Source organism: Mercenaria mercenaria, chromosome 7 (genome assembly GCF_021730395.1).
Source record: "Mercenaria mercenaria strain notata chromosome 7, MADL_Memer_1, whole genome shotgun sequence".
Classification (NCBI taxonomy): domain Eukaryota; kingdom Metazoa; phylum Mollusca; class Bivalvia; order Venerida; family Veneridae; genus Mercenaria; species Mercenaria mercenaria.
Window position 1 is genome coordinate 32,683,909 of NC_069367.1, and position 19,444 is coordinate 32,703,352.

Genomic DNA, 19,444 nt, shown 5'->3' on the forward strand with positions numbered 1-19,444 from the left:
ATTCAAGATATTTTTATGACAACTGGCCTGGTTCCATGTGCATTAAAATATTTGAAAACAACCTGGTGAAGCTACTTTCAAAGCGAAATGAAAAAAAAAAAAAAAAAATGAAAGCAAAACATAGAGGGAGGTACCAGTCTCATCAGACCGAGCACTGAACCAATTATATCAAAAGCCTGTGATTTTTGTTACTGATTTAACAATTATTCCGGGGTGTTTTATTATAATCGCAGGGAAAGTGAATGTTAATGATGTGGCTTTAGCAAATTATTTTGTTGAACTTTATTGCTAATTTTATATGTAGTCTTTAACCTACAAAGTGACTGTGATATTATCATATATAGTTCTGTTTTTCATCATGTACTTTCTGAATTGTGGTTTATTATCCCCGTCAAAGGGCGGACGGAGTGTGGTAATGGTAGATGTTCGGCCGTTTGTCCGTTGATGCATCCATAACATTTTCTACCGAAACATAATTATAAAACTATGAGAGAAATGCCATTTCAGCCTAATACAAACACAAAAACATTGAAAGAAAGTGCACTTTATCTAAACCATAACTTCACATCGCTTAGTTTTTTTTCCCTTTCCCTACGTTCCGTCATTTTGTCATAACATTATACTCTAGCGCATACATTTTGTAACTGCAAAACCGTTTGCGTGAGTTTGATTATTATGGTGGCTGATTTGTCGAGTTTTCGTGTTTTCGTGTTGTCGTGTCGGCGGGGCGAAAACTCGAGAACACGACAAATTTTACGCGAAAACCCGACATATAAAGGGCACCGACACGACAGATTTATCTGTCGAGTTTTCGTGTTGGCGGGTATAAATTTGTCATGTCGGCGCCCTTTATTTGTCGAGTTTTCGTGTCGGCGGGGCGAAAACACGACAACACGAAAACTCGACAAATTAGGTATTTGTCGTGTTTTCATGCTGTTGTGTTTTCGCCCCGCGGACACTAACACACGAAAACACGACAAATACCTTATTTGTCGAGTTTTCGTGTTGTCGTTTTTTTTCGCCCCGCCGACACAAAAACACGAAAACTCGACAAATTAGGTATTTGTCGAGTTTACCTTTGTTGTGTTTTCGCCCCGCCGACACGAAAACACGACAACACGACAAATTCTTTTCAGACATCTCTTATAAAAGTAAGAGTAATATGAAGTGTATGTATAACTGACCTGGTTCCAGAAATATTTCACTTGGTACGGTGAGTGGCAACAGTTAAAGAATGAAGGCGGCATGGGGTTAGGTATTGAAAGGGTTAAACCCTCCTGTTAGGTGGGTCAGGGCGTATCTGCCTTTAAATGTTTGAAATATATGTATAAAATTTTGGCCTCTGCTGCATTTTTGAGCCCAAATTTTGAGGTAAGGGGGTTGGGTATTTCGTGTGAATAAGTTAATCTTCATTGAGGCTCATGCATATACGTAATTATTTTTCTGTTTGTACAGACTCGGGTCATGGGCAGGGGCCGATGGCCGTGCCATTCCCCAACCCATACCGAAACCTCAACCCCCAAAGTGACCTGTACTCGTCATAGTTGCACCCAACCCAACTATTTTGGCAAAGGAATTTTTTTCTCATAATTTAGACCCAAAAATGCAACAGAGGCCATCATTTCATTCCTATATTTCAAAAATGTCCATGAGGATACCCTCTGACCCCCTAAATCGGAGGGCATGGTCCCCTAACGTATCTCAAAATTTGGAAACAAATGCAGCAGTGACCACCATTTTATACCTATATTTAAAAAATGACAAGGGAAAGACCATGTGACTCCACTGTCAGGAGGGGATTAACCGTACCTCAAAATTTGCAGCAGAAGCCAACATTTTATATATGTATTTCAAACATTTAAAGGTAGACACGCCCTGACCAGCCTACACAACTCGGCTCGCCGATGCCGATTCTTTAACTGTTGCCGCTCCCCGCACCTCAATGAAATATTTCTGGAACCAGTTCAGTAATACATACACTTCGTATGCTTAAAACGATAACTGACATCTCACATATTATTTTACTGTTTTATAATCTCAAAATTCCTAATGCAGCTTTAAGGAATATAAATAAATTTCGAATTGGCGGTTCGTTCGAATAGAAAGAGAAATACTTCTAACACCCTTTACCAATGGCTTCAGAATAACTCAACATTTTATGAGAGATGTCTAAAAAGAATTTGTCGTGTTTTCGTGTTGTCGTGTTGGCGGGGCGAAAACACGACCACACGAAAACTCGACAAATACCTAATTTGTCGACTTTTCGTGTTTTCATGTGGGCGGGGCGAAAACACAACAACAAAAAAAATCGACAAATAATGTATTTGTCGTGTTTTCGTGTTGTCGTGTTTTCGCCCCGCCGTCACGAAAACACGACAAATAAAGGGCGCCGAAAACTAGACAGATAAATCTGTCTTGTCGGCGCCCTATAAACGTCGAGTTTTCGCGTAAAATATGCCGTGTTTTCGTCCCGCCGACACAACAACACGAAAACTCGACAAATTAGGTATTTGTCGTGTTTTCGTGTTGTCGTGTTTTCGCCCCGCCGACACGAAATGGCAGAAATCAGCCACCAAAGATTATACTTTAAATAATGAAATCATCGCATGTATTAAGACCGGCTGCAATCTACAATGATGATTAAAGCTTTCTCAAATCAGTAAATATACTTGAACCTTTTAAGAGGTTATCAGAATATTACGCAAAAAGATAGATTTGGAGGAACGGACTATAGGACTATAACACTTCAGCTGTTAATATTTTATCCCGCCAAAAGATCATGATTTCGGCTTTTGATCGGAACCAGTCCAAAAAAAGCTTTACTTCAATTTATGGATAAAAGTGAGGAACACACGCGTTAAAAATATGGACGGTTAACTTAATTTTAGAAAGGAATTTACTCTGATAATCAAAAAATGCTTATTGGTAGCTATTGAACATGTTTGGGAAAACGAAACTTCATTAGATATCTTTTTAGAAAATAAACATATTATGGATATATTAGTTATATATTAAGTAGTACCTAGGTAAGACAAAATAGATCGGTTTTAAAATATCAAAGCTAAAGGTCTCACATTTGCTAATCCTATATTAATGTGCTTTGCCACGAATATATTCAGCAGTAACTGTTAACAATGGCAAGTCATCAATCGTCCAAGATAGCATATTGTACGCAAAAGCATTTAATAAAATCAAAAATGAGTTTACAATTTATATAGCAAACAAGTTTTGTCGTATACTACTATGTATTATTGTATTATTAAACCCGTACGTTCCGCTGGAGTAACGATATCGATATTTTCATTCATGTTATGAACTACTAAAGTACACAACATTCCATTCAGAAAAAATAAGACTACAATTTAGGTCACCTATCTAAATATTGAATGACTAATACAGAAATACGTGGGTTGATCAGGAAGTATTGTCACTTCGTTCATTGCGCACTTATTCTTCGTTGTATTGTTATAGAAATGTAAAGATGTAAGCTAAATTTAATTCATTTATGATAACGTTTGAGTATTATTTTCTATGACTGTTTCGTTTTGAATATATTGAATATATCCACCCCAACCTCCTGACGACATTTCGCAAAACAGTGTTTCTTTCATTAGTTGGCATCAGAATAAAACACTTACTCTAATAAATTCGGTGATGTGCAGTTAAACAGTCAACCGTGAAAAATATTGGTGCCATCCCCGCAGATTAAAGTTTGTTATAGGGTATGTTGTATTGTATTTGTTTGTCTGTTTTTACTGTATTTTTTCTGCATGCATTTTTGTGTCTAAGCTTTCCTTATTAACTATAAGATTTTAAAATGTCTCCCCGGACCTTCAGTCAGAGCTGTTATATTTTGATCTCTTCAGATCGTTCAGCACGACATTTATGTTGTGTTAGTGTACTGTTTAATTTTTCAGCCTGGATGGTTCCAATACTTCCGCTTTAAAAGCTTTGGGTATTGTATAAGGTCATGTAAAGCTTTTGAGACCACCCCTCGGGTAAATTTTCTTTTTGGAAATTATACCTGACAGACCCGTAATATTCATAACAATATATTCGGAAATGTTCAAAAGAAGTAGAAAATAATTTCATTAAAGGGTAGAGATACGGCATACAATTGGCCCAATTTGGTGACATACTTTGCATTTGTTACAAGAATTACATCAAGTAACAAGATGTAACATTACGTAACATCCTTGTTACATTTGTATAACACGACTAAAGACATTTTAGTAGTGCTTAGTAGCATGCGTAACATTTTGACTACAAATAGTCGCCTCTTCTCAGACACACATAACATATGTAACATCCATGTAACATCCTTGTTACATCTATAAAACACTACTAAAGACGTTTTTCAGCCAATTTTAAGAAATGAGGTGTAACATGCGTAACATTTAGACTACAAAAGGACGCCTCTTCTCCGACACACGTAAAAGAAGTAACATCCATGTAACATCCTTGTAACATCCTTGTTGTTAAATCTATATAACACTACTAAAGACGTTATTCGGTCAATTTTAAGAAATGAGGTATAACATAAACGCCTCTTCTCAGACACACGTAATATAAGTAATATCCATTTAACATCCTTGTAACATACTTGTTACATCTATATAATATTACTAAAGACGTTTTTGGCCAAAGTTAAGAAGTGGGTGTAACATGCGTAACATTTTGACTACAAAATGGAACGTCTTTAACATCAACAATAATTATAGCAATGACACCATGAAAAGGGAATCAAGCACTATCTGTGCTTATGTGTTACGTTATCAATATATCAGATATACAAAATATTCTGACATAGTGTTTACTTCAAAATTTGTGTTAATTTTGGTGTCTCTGTTGAGATCAGTGCAATGAATTTTATTCATTGCTTTTTATTTCTTTTAGCAATATAGATATACACATGCACTTTCAATTTATCCGTCTTTGAATGTCTTTGTGTCTGTTTTTGCATGTCTTTGTAATTTAAGGATTTAGTCGGAATTTTCTGAACCAGACCCTTTAAATATCTGACAATTCCATTGGCCATGTGTAGCAACGCCAAACAATATTTTTCAGCTTAAAATGCCTGACAGACCGTAAATGTGGGCAGTTGTGAACCGAAGTAGAGTTTAACGATATTTGAGCGGCGCCATGAGAAAACCAACATAGTGCGTTTGCGACCAGCATGGACCCAGACCAGCCTAAGCATCCGCGCAGTCTGGTCAGGATCCATGCTGTTCGCTTTCAAAGACTATTGCAATTAGAGATACCGTTAGCGGACAGCATGGATCCTGACCAGACTGCGCAGATGCGCAGGCTGATCTGGATTCATGCTGGTCGCAAATCCACTATGTTGGTTTTCTCATGGCACGGATCATTTTATAAATTTGTAATTCGGATGGAAAATGTTAGGAATTTTAAAATCCTTACGATTATTTAGAAAGATGGTAAAATACTAAAGTAGCCATACTAGTACTTTACTTACTTCTTGAAACATCTACTTTTCTAATATTGGAACCAGACGTAACGTAACAATGTAAACCCTTTAAGAAGAGGGACAATTTCCCCTTTCTCTGTGGCGCCTTACAAAGTAGGTTGTTTCCCTTCAGTAAAAGTCATTTAACGATTTTAGTCCAAATGTATATGAGAGACATTTTGAGGCATTAAAATATTTCGCTGGTTTCATTATAACCACAATTATTTATCGATAGCGAAAGTTAAAATATATGTTTAATGTGTACATTTTGCATGTAAAGGGTGTAAAGAAAGTTCGTTCCGGTGAAGCAAATAGCAAATAGCGATATTATCTTACTGAGATGTAAAAATAGGAAAGGTTCATACCATTTACTGAAAGACTACCAATGACCATGTTTTGGGTTTTTACACTTGTATATATTGAGATGAATATATGACATTCGGAGAAAATATTCCTTTACTTATAATTTGTTATGTAGAAAATGGCATTTTTTCATTACAATTCAAGAGGGTATGCCACTTCGTACACATACGTTGCAATATACATTGTATTTAGAAGTTATTTGTTTTGTTTTACATTGTAGAAGTTGAATTTGTATTGTACAAATAATAATTCAGAACTTACATAAAAGGTTTGTGTTTGGATTCAATGAAAACAGAAATTCTTGTTTATGTTCAGAAGTTGAAAATTTCTGAACTTAGTACACAGAACAAAATGTTTTTTTTCTCCACTAAGAAAATCTGAAATTAACCAAAGTTCTATAGCAGCATTACATCAACATATCAGCATTTAACATGACTGAAAACTATATGCGTCATACTTTCCATGTTTTTGATATGCTGAACTACTTTTCCGTTTGGAACGAACTTTACTTACACCCTTTATTTCCACTTGAAAACCGAAAGGTATGGTGGCTGATTTGTGCCATTTCGTCTTTTCACCCTCCCCCACCCCGCGACTCCGCCAAGCGATAACACGAAATTTAAACAAACATCAACCGCCACAGAAAACTTAAACCAATGTCTTTGTGAACATATTTTAAACTGGAGCGGGGCAATTCACGTTCAAAGTTTAAGATCAAAGAAAACACAACTACAAAGACTCAGCCGTATGCGCAGGCTAAGTCACGAGCTTAGAATTATTAATCCCGTCAGTTGAACACATATAAATGGGAAATAACATCATTCATTAAATAAGTATTCATATTGAATTTTACTGTATGCAACTATCAGACAATCCAGCACATCGTGAGGTCAGTTAACTAAAAGTGTAAAAATGGAGGATAGGAGTTTCGGGTGGGAGGGCAAGTGATGTGTGTTGTTACACATTTCACATAGTCTCATTACAACCTATAAATATTCCATGTTCCCTAACCCTTTGACCTACACGGTTTTCACGCTCTGTACATTGTCTCATCGCCACCTACCTATATTTCAAGTTCAAAGTTTTTTTCTATGGACGACATATTAGACCCTTTGATTTACTTGAATAGTTTTAATAATTTTTAAATTACGCCCCTGACACGTAATATGAGGGACGGACGGACAGACGGACGCATAATTTCGAAAACGGGCGTATAAGACGCGATCACAGTGCCACTGAAATATTGTGTTACTCTGCTTGTGATAATCTTTTATTGAGATCTTTACTAGTCTGGTAACCCACATTTCAGTTCTATTTATGGAAACAACTTTACCTGTGGTTTTTTTTTTTGAAAATTATACTGAAAGTTGCTCAATAAATTTCATTAGTTTTTATTATCACTTTTCTAAATATTTGAAATGATCTCGTAAATCCAAGTTCTGTAGCATGACATATAAATTAAGTTGCTTTATAAGATAACTGTTTTGTTATTTTCATTTTTCTGTAGAGAGATGGTCTGATAGCTTCCTTTGATCCTAAAATACTTTAGTTGTTTTCCCAAATTCTTAATTAGCATTGAAAACAAAATAAACATGGGTTTTCTAAAAATAAGAAGGACGTCAAAGGAGTGATTATTTTAGAATCGTGAAACAATCATGCGCTATTATTGCGAAGAAGTAGTCTTTCTTCTTTAGAACTTTTGCTGTAACCTAATCAAAAGGGTGACTCATTTTCTTAAACAATTGAAAATGAATGTAATATTTTTATTCATCATTTTTCTCGTAAGCACGAGCGTTCTATTAAGCGGTCTGATATCGTTAATTGGATATATTTTGTATGAAGAAATGATGTCAGTTTATTCTGAAACACTTGTGGAATTTTCTGTACCGTGTGACGATCTGTCACTTAGCCCTGATGAAGATTTTGAAACATTTGATATCAAGAGAAACGGATTGAAGACGTTTGTGAGAGGTGATAGATACATGTGTAGCTATGGAAATGTTACAGAGCTGGTTCGCTTGGTAAATCTTTGTTTTTGTTCCACCAATATTATACCAAATTTTACTAATTGTTTTATTAATCCATATTTCCAATGATACGCATGATACCCTTTAAGAAGAAAGTAAATGACAAAGGTGTATTTCTATTTTTGCTATAAACAAAGGAATAGGTTTAAATCCCACTAGGGTCGTACTTACATACCCTCATATCAGGATGTTTCAGGATGTAGGTTCAATAATAATTCAAAAACATTAGCAAATACATGTACCACTTTAACTTATACTGAGAAATACCGATATTTTTAGTAAGAAATCTTACTTCTGTTATAAACTGTCAGTGTTTCTTTCACAGGTTGTCGAAAGACAGTCAAGACTACGACTCGCAAAAGGTAAAAACTTGAGTTTTATTAAAAAGTTGAGTTTTATTTACTCGGCTGATATTTGTTTTAAGTAATTGTGACATATACATCTACTGAAATGATAAAACGCTTATTTTAAAATGTTTTCACAAAAAAATCTAAACATTCACACTATTTAAATGTACGTGCGGATAAGAGTAGCATAATCTTATTTTCACATGAAGCAAGAGCTCGTCTGCTGTATAAATATTCTTATCTAAAAAATATATCCGAAACCAAAAGTAACAAGTACATGTGTAGTATTTAGCATAATCAAATATAATCGTCTATAAAAAGAAAGGTTAAACATTCTGCTTAAGGGAAAATAACATTCCTTTTAAATGAAGTATTTTTCACTGAATTTCAATGCATGAGAGATTTAAGCTCAGATGTACTTTTGTATTCTACAGTCACGGTAAAGGTTTAAAAATATACAAACATAAGACAGGTCAGATATGGGATCACATTTGTGTAAAATTTAAGTTAGAAGCATATACTAACAGAATGAATGTAGTTTTAAATGAAAATTGAATATTATTGAATTTGCCATAGCTTGCAAATTTCTTCAGAAATTTTTAGGCACCATGTAAAATATGGAGTGGAGTCATGGAGTGGAGTGGTGGAGTGGAGTCTGGAGTCGATTTTGGAGTCAATTTTGGAGTCAAATTTGGAGTCAGTTTTGGAGTCAAAAAAACTGACCTCAAGAAGATTAATTGAACTATTTCAATAATTAATAAAACCTAAAAATTCATTAAATGATCCTTCGTTTATATGTCACCTCCAAATAATTATCCACATTTACTTCACACTTACATGTACTAGTAAACTGTTGAATCATGAATGGGCTCAATATCTTACTCCTCTAGAAATAACAATAACAGTTACTGATGTTTTCTCAAATGACCCTTATCAGATTGGTAAGAATAACTTGCCATTACATTGGATAGTTAATTACAACAAATCACTCTCTACTTTATGACAGATTTCTACAAAATTCTGCTGGAGAAGGTACTGGTACAGCACCTCAGCATGATATCTCATTCTTATCAGGACTTGACCCCTAGTTCCTTCATGGTTTGTTATTTATGATGTTGGGTCAGATGTTGCCTGAAGATTACTCAGAGAGAATTGATAAACATTTCTAACTTGAAATGTGAAATAATGAGAAAGTATTGTTTTAAGTTTTTAAAATGAATCCGGAAAATGAAAACAAGAAAAAAAACTTAGGTAATTAAATATTTACTATCTACTACAAACGGCATAATAAAATTAGACACATAATAAGACATGATATTACTTGATGAAATTAATGAAGGATAGAATACTGTGTGTTATGCATATGTTTATAATAGACAATAGTACAATTCACAAAAAAAAAATACATTTGCACTAGTCTGGTTCTTGATTCGTCTGCTCATTCCATACAAAATTTGCTTTCAAACCATATTCGAGTAAGACAAATTGTTAAAGAACTATATGAATTCTGATCAACTTCATGCCTGTGCAGGCCATTCTCGCATACAAGAGCTCTACCACCGTTCTCGGGTACCATGTCGAACATCAGATGAATGAGAATAGTGCAGGCTGATCTAGTTCGTTGCAAATGCAGTAAACTATGTAGGTTTTCTCATGATGTGGCTCAACTATGAATAAAGACAAAACATCTGCATTTTTAAAGATTTGCATTTTGTAAATTTTAAGTTCAGACTGTTAAATAGTAAACATGTAAATAGGTCTGCCTTCTGCAAACAATGCAGACCATGATCAGCCATGGTCTTCGCTGGTCAAAATTCAAAATTTATAAACGATACCTATATCAAATAACGAATGGCGTATTGAGAAAATAACAAGGTCAGAATTTATAAATGTCCATGTTACTCTCGAGTCAGCTATAAAGATTGCAGGCGAGTAGCCAGGACCTTGTTCATAGTATGCAGGGGTGGTGTTGGGGGTACGGGGGTATCCTCCCCCAAGAATTTTTTAAAATGAGAACAGCAAATGGTGCATTTTGGGTATATTTGAAGTAAATACAGTGAACGTAAACCTTGTTCTTTTTTTTTGTTTGTTTTGTTTTTAATAAATTTCATACAAAATGTATTATTTTAGTAGACTTACACACATGTGAAAGAGACATTGTTATTACAGATATTTTTCAGTACATACAATAGGATCGAGCCAGTATGCACCCTAAAACAGAGCAAATCACCTATCCCTTTTCTATACAAACTGACCGATCATTTGGTCCAATCTCTAAAAACATTGGTTTAAAAAACGCAGGCTTTTGTTGTAACTTTAAAATAAATCAACAAAGGCATATTGATGGGCGATATCGAAAAAATGTTCTAAGTGTTTATTTAGAATTATTGCTATTACGTTCCCTTTCACGTTAAGCCTGCAATAACCCTCATTGTTTTCAGTAGTTTGGAAATTTCTATGCTTAATTTAATGGTTTGATCAGATTTCTACAGACGTTCTTATGAAAACAATGCTAAAGACCGAACAAGATTTGTAGAGAGGCTGATATCTTTGAATTCTTACTTCGTGAAATAATTGCTACTTGAAATTATAATATCCAAAGTGTTTCTGGGACTTTAATACCCTTGGTAAACCATAATATTACCAATAATGACATGACTCTAACAGAAATTTTATAACCAGGAAAACCGTGATGAAAACAGTTATAACCAGTGTTGTTGTTTTTTTTCTTCGACCATAAATTCAAGGAATTCCATTCCTAAATTCACCACAAAAATGATAATAGTAATTAATATAGACCAAACACTTCAGTAACATTAAGCATCAATGAGACTCCACTCACAAAATCCCTTAACATTTAAAAAAAAATCCTGCTTGAGAGGCCGCATAAAATTAGAGACCATTTGTCTTAAGATCCATTTTATCAATCAAGACTGTTTCAATAAAAGACAATTACATATATTTAGTGTCTACAGGCCTGAGAGAAATCACCCCCATGCCTCCAATCCAAAAATTGCTCCACTCCAAATTTGACTCCAAAATCGACTCCAAAACTGACTCCAAAATCGACTCCAAATTTGACTCCGAAAAAGACTCCACTCCAAAATCGACTCCAAATTTGACTCCAAAAAAGACTCCACTCCAAATTTGACTCCAAAATTGACTCCAATATTGACTCCAAAATCGACTCCAGACTCCACTCCACCACTCCACTCCACGACTCCACTCCATATTTTACACGGTGCCAAATTTTTAACTGTAATTTCATTTTCAGGAGGGTATCCTTTAATTTCCTAAAATTAGTAGCGGCCCTTTCTCATAAATTATTCTTACACGTTCTTCAATGCAACTTGACCTAAATCGAGTGGATGAAAAGCATCAGATTTCACCATGATCATTATCAAAGTGATCTTAATATCGTAATGTTTCAAATATGCCTACATGTATATACATACTTTTATTCGTATACTTTTACAGAAGCTCTAAATAATTTAAAACTCGGGTTGGTTCACTTGTAAACGAAACAGTGTGTCCATTATTAGGTCCGTACCATTTTCAAAGCAAGTAAATAATCCGTCATATAAATTATCGAACCAAAGCCAAATTGGTCGATCCTTAATATAATCATAAATACTATCAAACTCAATGGTGTTAGTTCGGAAAATTATAATAACTGTATGTACATAAAAACATTACATAACCGTTGTCTAAACAATGTAAGCGACTCATGTAGAATTTTCTCTTATCAAAAACGGAACACGCATTTATATAAAGATTTCAGGGCATTTAGCAGTCTATCAAAGTATATTTTTTTCTTATAAATCAATTGGCAGAGTACTGCATATAACTACTTGTCCCAGTAACATGCCTCTTTAATGATTGTATAACACTTATTTAGTGAAAAATTATTTACTGCCAATTTATTTATTCAGAAACATGCCCAGTCTGATTCTGGTGCCCTGGCTAACTGCTTATACTTCTGAATGACGATTTATAACGAACGCATTCTTATCACATGATTCACGTCGCGGGAGTGTAATAAAGCAATTCGAGGGCTGAGCGCGAAACTATTGTATCTTGTTCTTTATTTATATACAGTTACAATAGTTTCGCGCTCAGCCCACGAATTACATTTTGATAATACACTTAATAAATAATCAAGGCCTTCGAGTGGTTTATCGTCTGATTTACCGCGGTTCAGAGTTCAGAGTTCAGATGCGTAGGAATTGAACCACGAGGGCGTTAGCCCGAGTGGTTTAATACTGAAGCATCTGAACGCTGAACCGTGGTAAATTAGACGATAAATCATAAGAAGGCCTTGATTTTTTCATTCTGACATGCTCATTGAAGTATTTTAATAAATATTATGCTGGACTTCATGATGCTCATTTACTGGTCCGCGCGTTAATCGTTAAATATCGCAGAATATACAGAGCTTGACTTTCTTCTTTAACTGGAAATCAAATTGAGCCATGTTAGAATAGTGTAATAAGGCTTGGACGTCGGCGTCGTTTAAAGTATCGGAGACGTTGGTTAAATTGACTTGTTTATAATAGTAAAAGAAAGTAGACTTTTTTATGTTTCGACTGGAAAAGCTTACATGTGATGAAAAAAATATTACATTTGTGCCTTTCCACATTGAATTTATTAAACTCGTTGAATAAAATTGATAAAATGCTAGACATAGCCTCGCATTTTATTAGTCCGTCCGTCCGTTAACAATTTCTCGTTATCACATCTCCTCAGAAACTACTGGAGGGATTTTGATCAAACTTTGTCAGAATGATGTATTGCTACCCTAGTTGTGTCTCCCTGAAAATCAAACTGGTTCAACAATTTTTGAGTGAGTTATGGCCCTTTGTTTATTTCTATAATTTACATACATTTATATAGGGAAAAACTTTGAAAATCTTCTTGTCGAAAACCACAGAGCCTAGGGCTTTGATATTTGGTATGAAGCATCATCTAGTGGTCCTCTACTATGATGATTCAAATTATTTCCCTGGGGTCAAATATGGCTCCGCCCCGGGGGGGGTCACATGGTTTATATAGACTTATATAGGGAAAAACTTTGAAAAACCTCTTGACCAAAACCACAGGGCCTAGGGCTTTGATATTTTGTATGTGACATCATCTAGTGGTGTTCTACTAAGATTGTTCAAATTATCCCCCTAAGGGTCAAATATGGCCCCGCCCTGCGGGTCCTTTGGTTTACATAGACTTATATAGGGAAAAACTTTGAAAATCTTCTTGTCCAAACCACAAAGCCTCGGGCTTTGATATTTGTAATATAGCATCATCTAGTGGTTCTCTACCAAGTTTATTCAAATAACCCCCTAGGATCAAATATGGCCCCGCCCCGGGGGTCACATGGTTCATATACACTTATATAGTGAAAAACTTTTAAAATCTTCTTGTCAATAACCTACAGTATTCAAATTTGGACCACATGTATAGTTTTGAGTAGCAAGATGAACCTTGACATGAGTTGACCTTGATTTTGACCTAGTGACCTACTTTCACATTTCTGTAGGTACAGCCTTCAAATTTGGACCACATGCATAGTTTTGTGCATCGAAAAAACTTTGACCTTGACATTGACCTAGTGACCTACTTACACATTTTTGAAGGTACGGGCTTCAAATTTGGACCACATGCATAGTTTCGTGTTCCGAAATGAAGTTTGACATTGATTTTGACCTAGTGACCTACTTTCACATTTCTCAAGCTATAGCCTTCCAATTTGGACCACGTGCATAGTTTTGTGTACCGAAAAGTACTTTGACTATTACATTGAACTAGTGACCTACTTTCACATTTTTGAAGGTATAGGCTTCAAATTTGGACCACATGCATAGTTTTGTGTTTCGAAATGAAATTTGACCTTGATTTTGACTTAGTGACCTACTTTCACATTTCTCAAGCTACAGCCTTCAAATCTGGTCCACATGCATAGTTTTGAGCATTGAAAACACTTTTACCTTGACATTGACCTAGTGACATACTTTCACATTTCTCAAGCTACAGCCTTCAAATTTGGACCACATGCATAGTTTTGTGCACCAAAAAAAAATTTACTTTGACATTGACCTAGTGACCTACTTTCACATTTTTGAAGGTACATGCTTCAAATTTGGACCACATGCATAGTTTTGTGTTTCGAAATGAAATTTGACCTTGATTTTGACCTAGTGACCTACTTTCACATTTCTCATGCTACAGCCTTCAAATTTGGACCACATGCATAATTTTGTGCATCGCAAAAAACTTTTACTTTGACATTGACCTAGTGACTTACTTTCACATTTTTGAAGGTAAAGGCTTCAAATTTGTACCACATGCATAGTTTTGTGTTTCGAAATGAAATTTGACCTTGATTTTGACCTAGTGACCTACTTTCACATTTCTCAAGCTACAGCCTTCAAATTTGGACCACATGCATAGTTTTGTGCACCGAAAAAACTTTTACCTTGACATTGACCCAGTGACCTACTTTCACATTTTTGAAGGTACAAGCTTCAAATTTGGACCACATGCATAGTTTTGTGTTTCGAAATGAAATTTGACCTTGATTTTGACTTAGTGACCTACTTTCACATTTCTCAAGCTACAGCCTTCAAATTTGGACCACATGCATAATTTTGTGCACCGAAAAACTTTTACCTTGACATTGACCTAGTGACCTACTTTCACATTTTTGAAGGTAAAGGCTTCAATTTTGGACCACATGCATAGTTTTGTGTTTCGAAATGAAATTTGACCTTGATTTTGACCTAGTGACCTACTTTCACATTTCTCAAGCTTCAGCCTTCAAATTTGGACCACATGCATAGTTTTGTGCACCGAAAAAACTTTTACCTTGACATTGACCTAGTGACCTACTTTCACATTTTTGAAGGTACAGGCTTCAAATTTGGACCACATGCATAGTTTTGTGTTTCGAAATGAAATTTGACCTTGATTTTGACCTAGTGACCTACTTTCACATTTCTCAAGCTTCAGCCTTCAAATTTGGACCACATGCATAGTTTTGTGCACCGAAAAAACTTTTACCTTGACATTGACCTAGTGACCTACTTTCACATTTTTGAAGGTACAGGCTTCAAATTTGGACCACATGCATAGTTTTATGTTTTCGAAATGAAATTTGACCTTGATTTTGACCTAGTGACCTACTTTCACATTTCTCAAGCTACACCCTTCAAATTTGGACCACATGCATAGTTTTGTGCACCGAAATGATCTTTGATGTTGAGAATGACCTAGTGACCTACTTTCACATTTCTGAAGCTTCAGGCTTCAAATTTGGACCACATGCATAGTTTTGTGTTCTGAATTGAAATTTGACATTGACCTAGAGACTTACTTTCACATTTTTGAAGGTAAAGGCTTCAAATTTGTACCACATGCATAGTTTTGTGTTTCGAAATGAAATTTGACCTTGATTTTGACCTAGTGACCTACTTTCACATTTCTCAGGCTACAGCCTTCAAATTTGGACCACATGCATAGTTTTGTGCACCGAAAAAACTTTTACCTTGACATTGACCTACTTTCACATTTTTGAAGGTACAGGCTTCAAATTTGGACCACTTGCATAGTTTTGTGTTTCGAAATGAAATTTGACCTTGATTTTGACTTAGTGACCTACTTTCACATTTCTCAAGCTACAGCCTTCAAATTTGGACCACATGCATAATTATGTGCACCGAAAAACTTTTACCTTGACATTGACCTAGTGACCTACTTTCACATTTTTGAAGGTAAAGGCTTCAATTTTGGACCACATGCATAGTTTTGTGTTTCGAAATGAAATTTGACCTTGATTTTGACCTAGTGACCTACTTTCACATTTCTCAAGCTTCAGCCTTCAAATTTGGACCACATGCATAGTTTTGTGCACCGAAAAAACTTTTACTTTGACATTGACCCAGTGACCTACTTTCACATTTTTGAAGGTACATGCTTCAAATTTGGACCACATGCATAGTTTTGTGTTTCGAAATGAAATTTGAGCTTGATTTGGACCTAGTGACCTACTTTCACATTTCTCAAGCTTCAGCCGAAAATTTGGACCACATGCATAGTTTTGTGCACCGGAAAAACTTTTACCTTGACATTGACCTAGTGACCTACTTTCACATTTTTGAAGGTACAAGCTTCAAATTTGGACCACATGCATAGTTTTATGTTTTCGAAATGAAATTTGACCTTGATTTTGACCTAGTGAGCTTCTTTCACATTTCTCAAGCTACAACCTTCAAATTTGGACCACATGCATAGTTTTGTGTACCGGATTGAACTTTGATGTTGAGAATGACCTAGTGACCTACTTTCACATTTCTGAAGCTACAGGCTTCAAATTTGGACCACGTGCATATTTTTGTGTTCTGAATTGAAATTTGACATTGATTTTTACCTAGTACCTACTTTCACATTTCTCAAACTGCAGCCTCCAGATTTGAAGCACATGCATTGTTTTGTATACTGAAATGAACTTTGACCTTGAAATTGATCTTGTGACCTACTTTCACATTTCTCAGGCTACAGCTTTCAAATTTGGACCACATGCATAGACCACATGCACAGTGTTGTGTACCGAAATGAAATTTGACCTTGATTTTGACATTGAGCTAGTCTTGTAATAGGAACACTCAAAAATGGCTCAATGGTGGGCGCCAAGATCACTCTGTGATCTCTTGTTATTTTATTCAACTCGTTAAATAAATTCAATAAAAAACCACTTATGTAATATCCTCTATTCATGAAATTATTCGAGTTGTGAAGATTCTGTAAAAACACAAGCTGTTTGGACATGCGACATATCCATTCCACATTTTGTTAAATCGTCAATATATTTATATTTACTAGGATTAGACGCATACCCATACCTGTCATGTGGCAACGAAAGCTTAGTTCCAAAATCTGGACACCTGACAGTAGCTTTTTCGGGGATATCACAGCCTCAAAGATTTTCAGGTAATGAATGCAACATTTAGGAACGTATTTTTAATAGACATATAGCAAAATCCAATAATATGTTGTCAATAACATATTTATAAAAAAAATCCATCTTATAAAATTGGAAGTTAAGAAGATGTGTTCACCTAACAAAGTTTGGCACATTAATTATACGATGGTGATACCTTTTTTCTTATCAATTCTACAGACTTTTTCTGCACTACATTTAATGTGCTAAAATGTCTGTTATGTGTATAAATCCAGTAAATTTTATGAATTACTATTAATTAATTTCACTCTTTTACAGACGAAGATTCAGACAACGTTATCTTTCATTGGGACACACATTCAAGTAATTCCCATATTGATCCTTCAGTTTCTTATCATAATGGTAAGATTACTATTCCAGAGGGCAGGACTTACTTTATATATGCATCAGTACATTTCAACATCAGCCGACAAAATAATACACAGTTCCAAAACTTACAACAGTTTTCAGTACGGATTTGCAGAAGAGTACACGAGTATGAGCAGACTCTATTAGGAAGCACGAAGATGTTTAACATCAGCAACGCCAACACAAGTTTAAGAATTGCAAGTCATTTGAAGATGTCGAGAGATGATAAAATATACATAAAAGTATCGGATGCAAAACGACTAATACCTTTCTCAAACGGCAATAGTTTTGGACTTTTCCCAACATAGATATCATCTCCTTGGTGAGAAACTAAACTCGATATAAAATAAGATACAGAAGTGATTGACAAACTGCATACTGTTCAGAGGCGATTAGCTTGTTGAAGTGGACTGTGTATGTCTTAGGTCTTGTGCATTTATCATGAATGCTTTCAACTGCCGAAGATGTATGCCAGTCTGGTGTTGATTTTCAATTAAAAATAACCAAAAAATATTGTGCTTTTGAGATACTTTTAAATTATCATTTTAGTGTCATATATACATTCTATGTCAAACTTGATGGATGAAAAGATTCAGCCAAAATTGTGGGCGATTAGATTTAATAAATGTGTAGTTTTTATTACGAGATAAAAATGTTAACATTGTAACTACGTACGATTTACTTCCTCATTTTAACTGCATCGTTTTTTTTTTATAAATATGTTAGAAAAAATGAGGAAGTGAATGCATTTATTTTCGGGATTGCCTTTCTATATGAACAATCGGTCATGTTGTTGCACTGTTTGAATTATGATCTTTGATATCATTTTAGTTTTTGATGCGCCGTACAGAATTTAATCGAGATTAGATGCATGTGATTTCATTGTGTAATGTGTATCCTTTGTACTTTGATAGTTTAAACATACAATTTACCATATGGTCGTTATATTAAGTGCTATTATGACTACTATTGTTTCACTGATAACAATTCAAGCCGGTCATGCAAATGACATATAGTTGTTACATTTCTATTTTTAGAACACATTAAAATCAAATTACGTAAAGCTAGCTAACTGGTTTAAAAACATTCCTTCTAAAAAGGAATGGCTTTGCTAGTTGAGGAAATATAGTCCAGAGAAGGCAGCTAAACGTTGTTTCAAGCTTGTGTTAGTGTCCGTTGCTTGAAAATACATTATTCGTACACGATATTCCTGAAAATACAAGTTTTGTAACCTACTTGCTCAAGCCGTATAATTTTTGTTTGTTTGTTAATGAACACTACCCCTTTACACCCCCTCCCCCTTACAGACTACTGGGATCGGCCACAACAAAGCACAGAAATGTGCGGCAAAATTTCCTCCGCGATACTCATTTAGCAGATTTTATTACTTCACCGCTTCGATAAATTTGGCAGATTGTATTACTTCATCGCTTCGATCAATATTGTCTTCTTCATATTCAAAGGCTCAAAAGTCAACGATTGTTTTATTTAATCAAAGTTCCTTTTTAGGCTGAATGGTAGTAGACAAAAAAATTAATTTAAAAACATAAATTACTTAATTAGTATCAGAAAACAGTCATATGTAGATCCATAGTTGCTCGTTTCTTCGTATCTGAAGAACATAAAGTTACATACATTTGAAAAGATTCCTGGCGTATGTTGCACCATTTGAAAGTTTTTCAGCTTAGTACAGAATAATGTAGGCCAGCTATTTAGTATGTTTATGCCTATCCTATAAATATTATAAAATGAAAATGCAACGAGACGTTGTTTCATATTTTCTGATAACAGTGGCGGGAAAATTTACAGCTGCAAACTATCGCTATAAAAGATGAGAAAACAAACAAACAGTAGCGTTTTATAACAAAAAAAAAAGATTAAA

The 19,444-nt window shown here is 34.9% G+C and overlaps 2 protein-coding genes across 2 annotated transcripts in view; both read left to right on the forward strand.

Moving 5' to 3' along the window:
• The window catches only part of LOC123554551 (uncharacterized), a 179,333-nt gene that overhangs the window by 114,206 nt on the left and 45,683 nt on the right, over positions 1-19,444 (forward strand). The gene's annotated exons all lie outside the window — the stretch shown is intronic.
• Positions 7,362-18,075, forward strand: LOC123554553 (uncharacterized). The gene is made up of 4 exons (XM_045344783.2): positions 7,362-7,851; positions 8,183-8,219; positions 17,076-17,183; positions 17,473-18,075. Exons 1-4 carry the CDS (start codon positions 7,579-7,581, stop codon positions 17,868-17,870), a joined length of 816 nt encoding a protein of 271 aa, XP_045200718.1. The 5' UTR covers positions 7,362-7,578; the 3' UTR covers positions 17,871-18,075.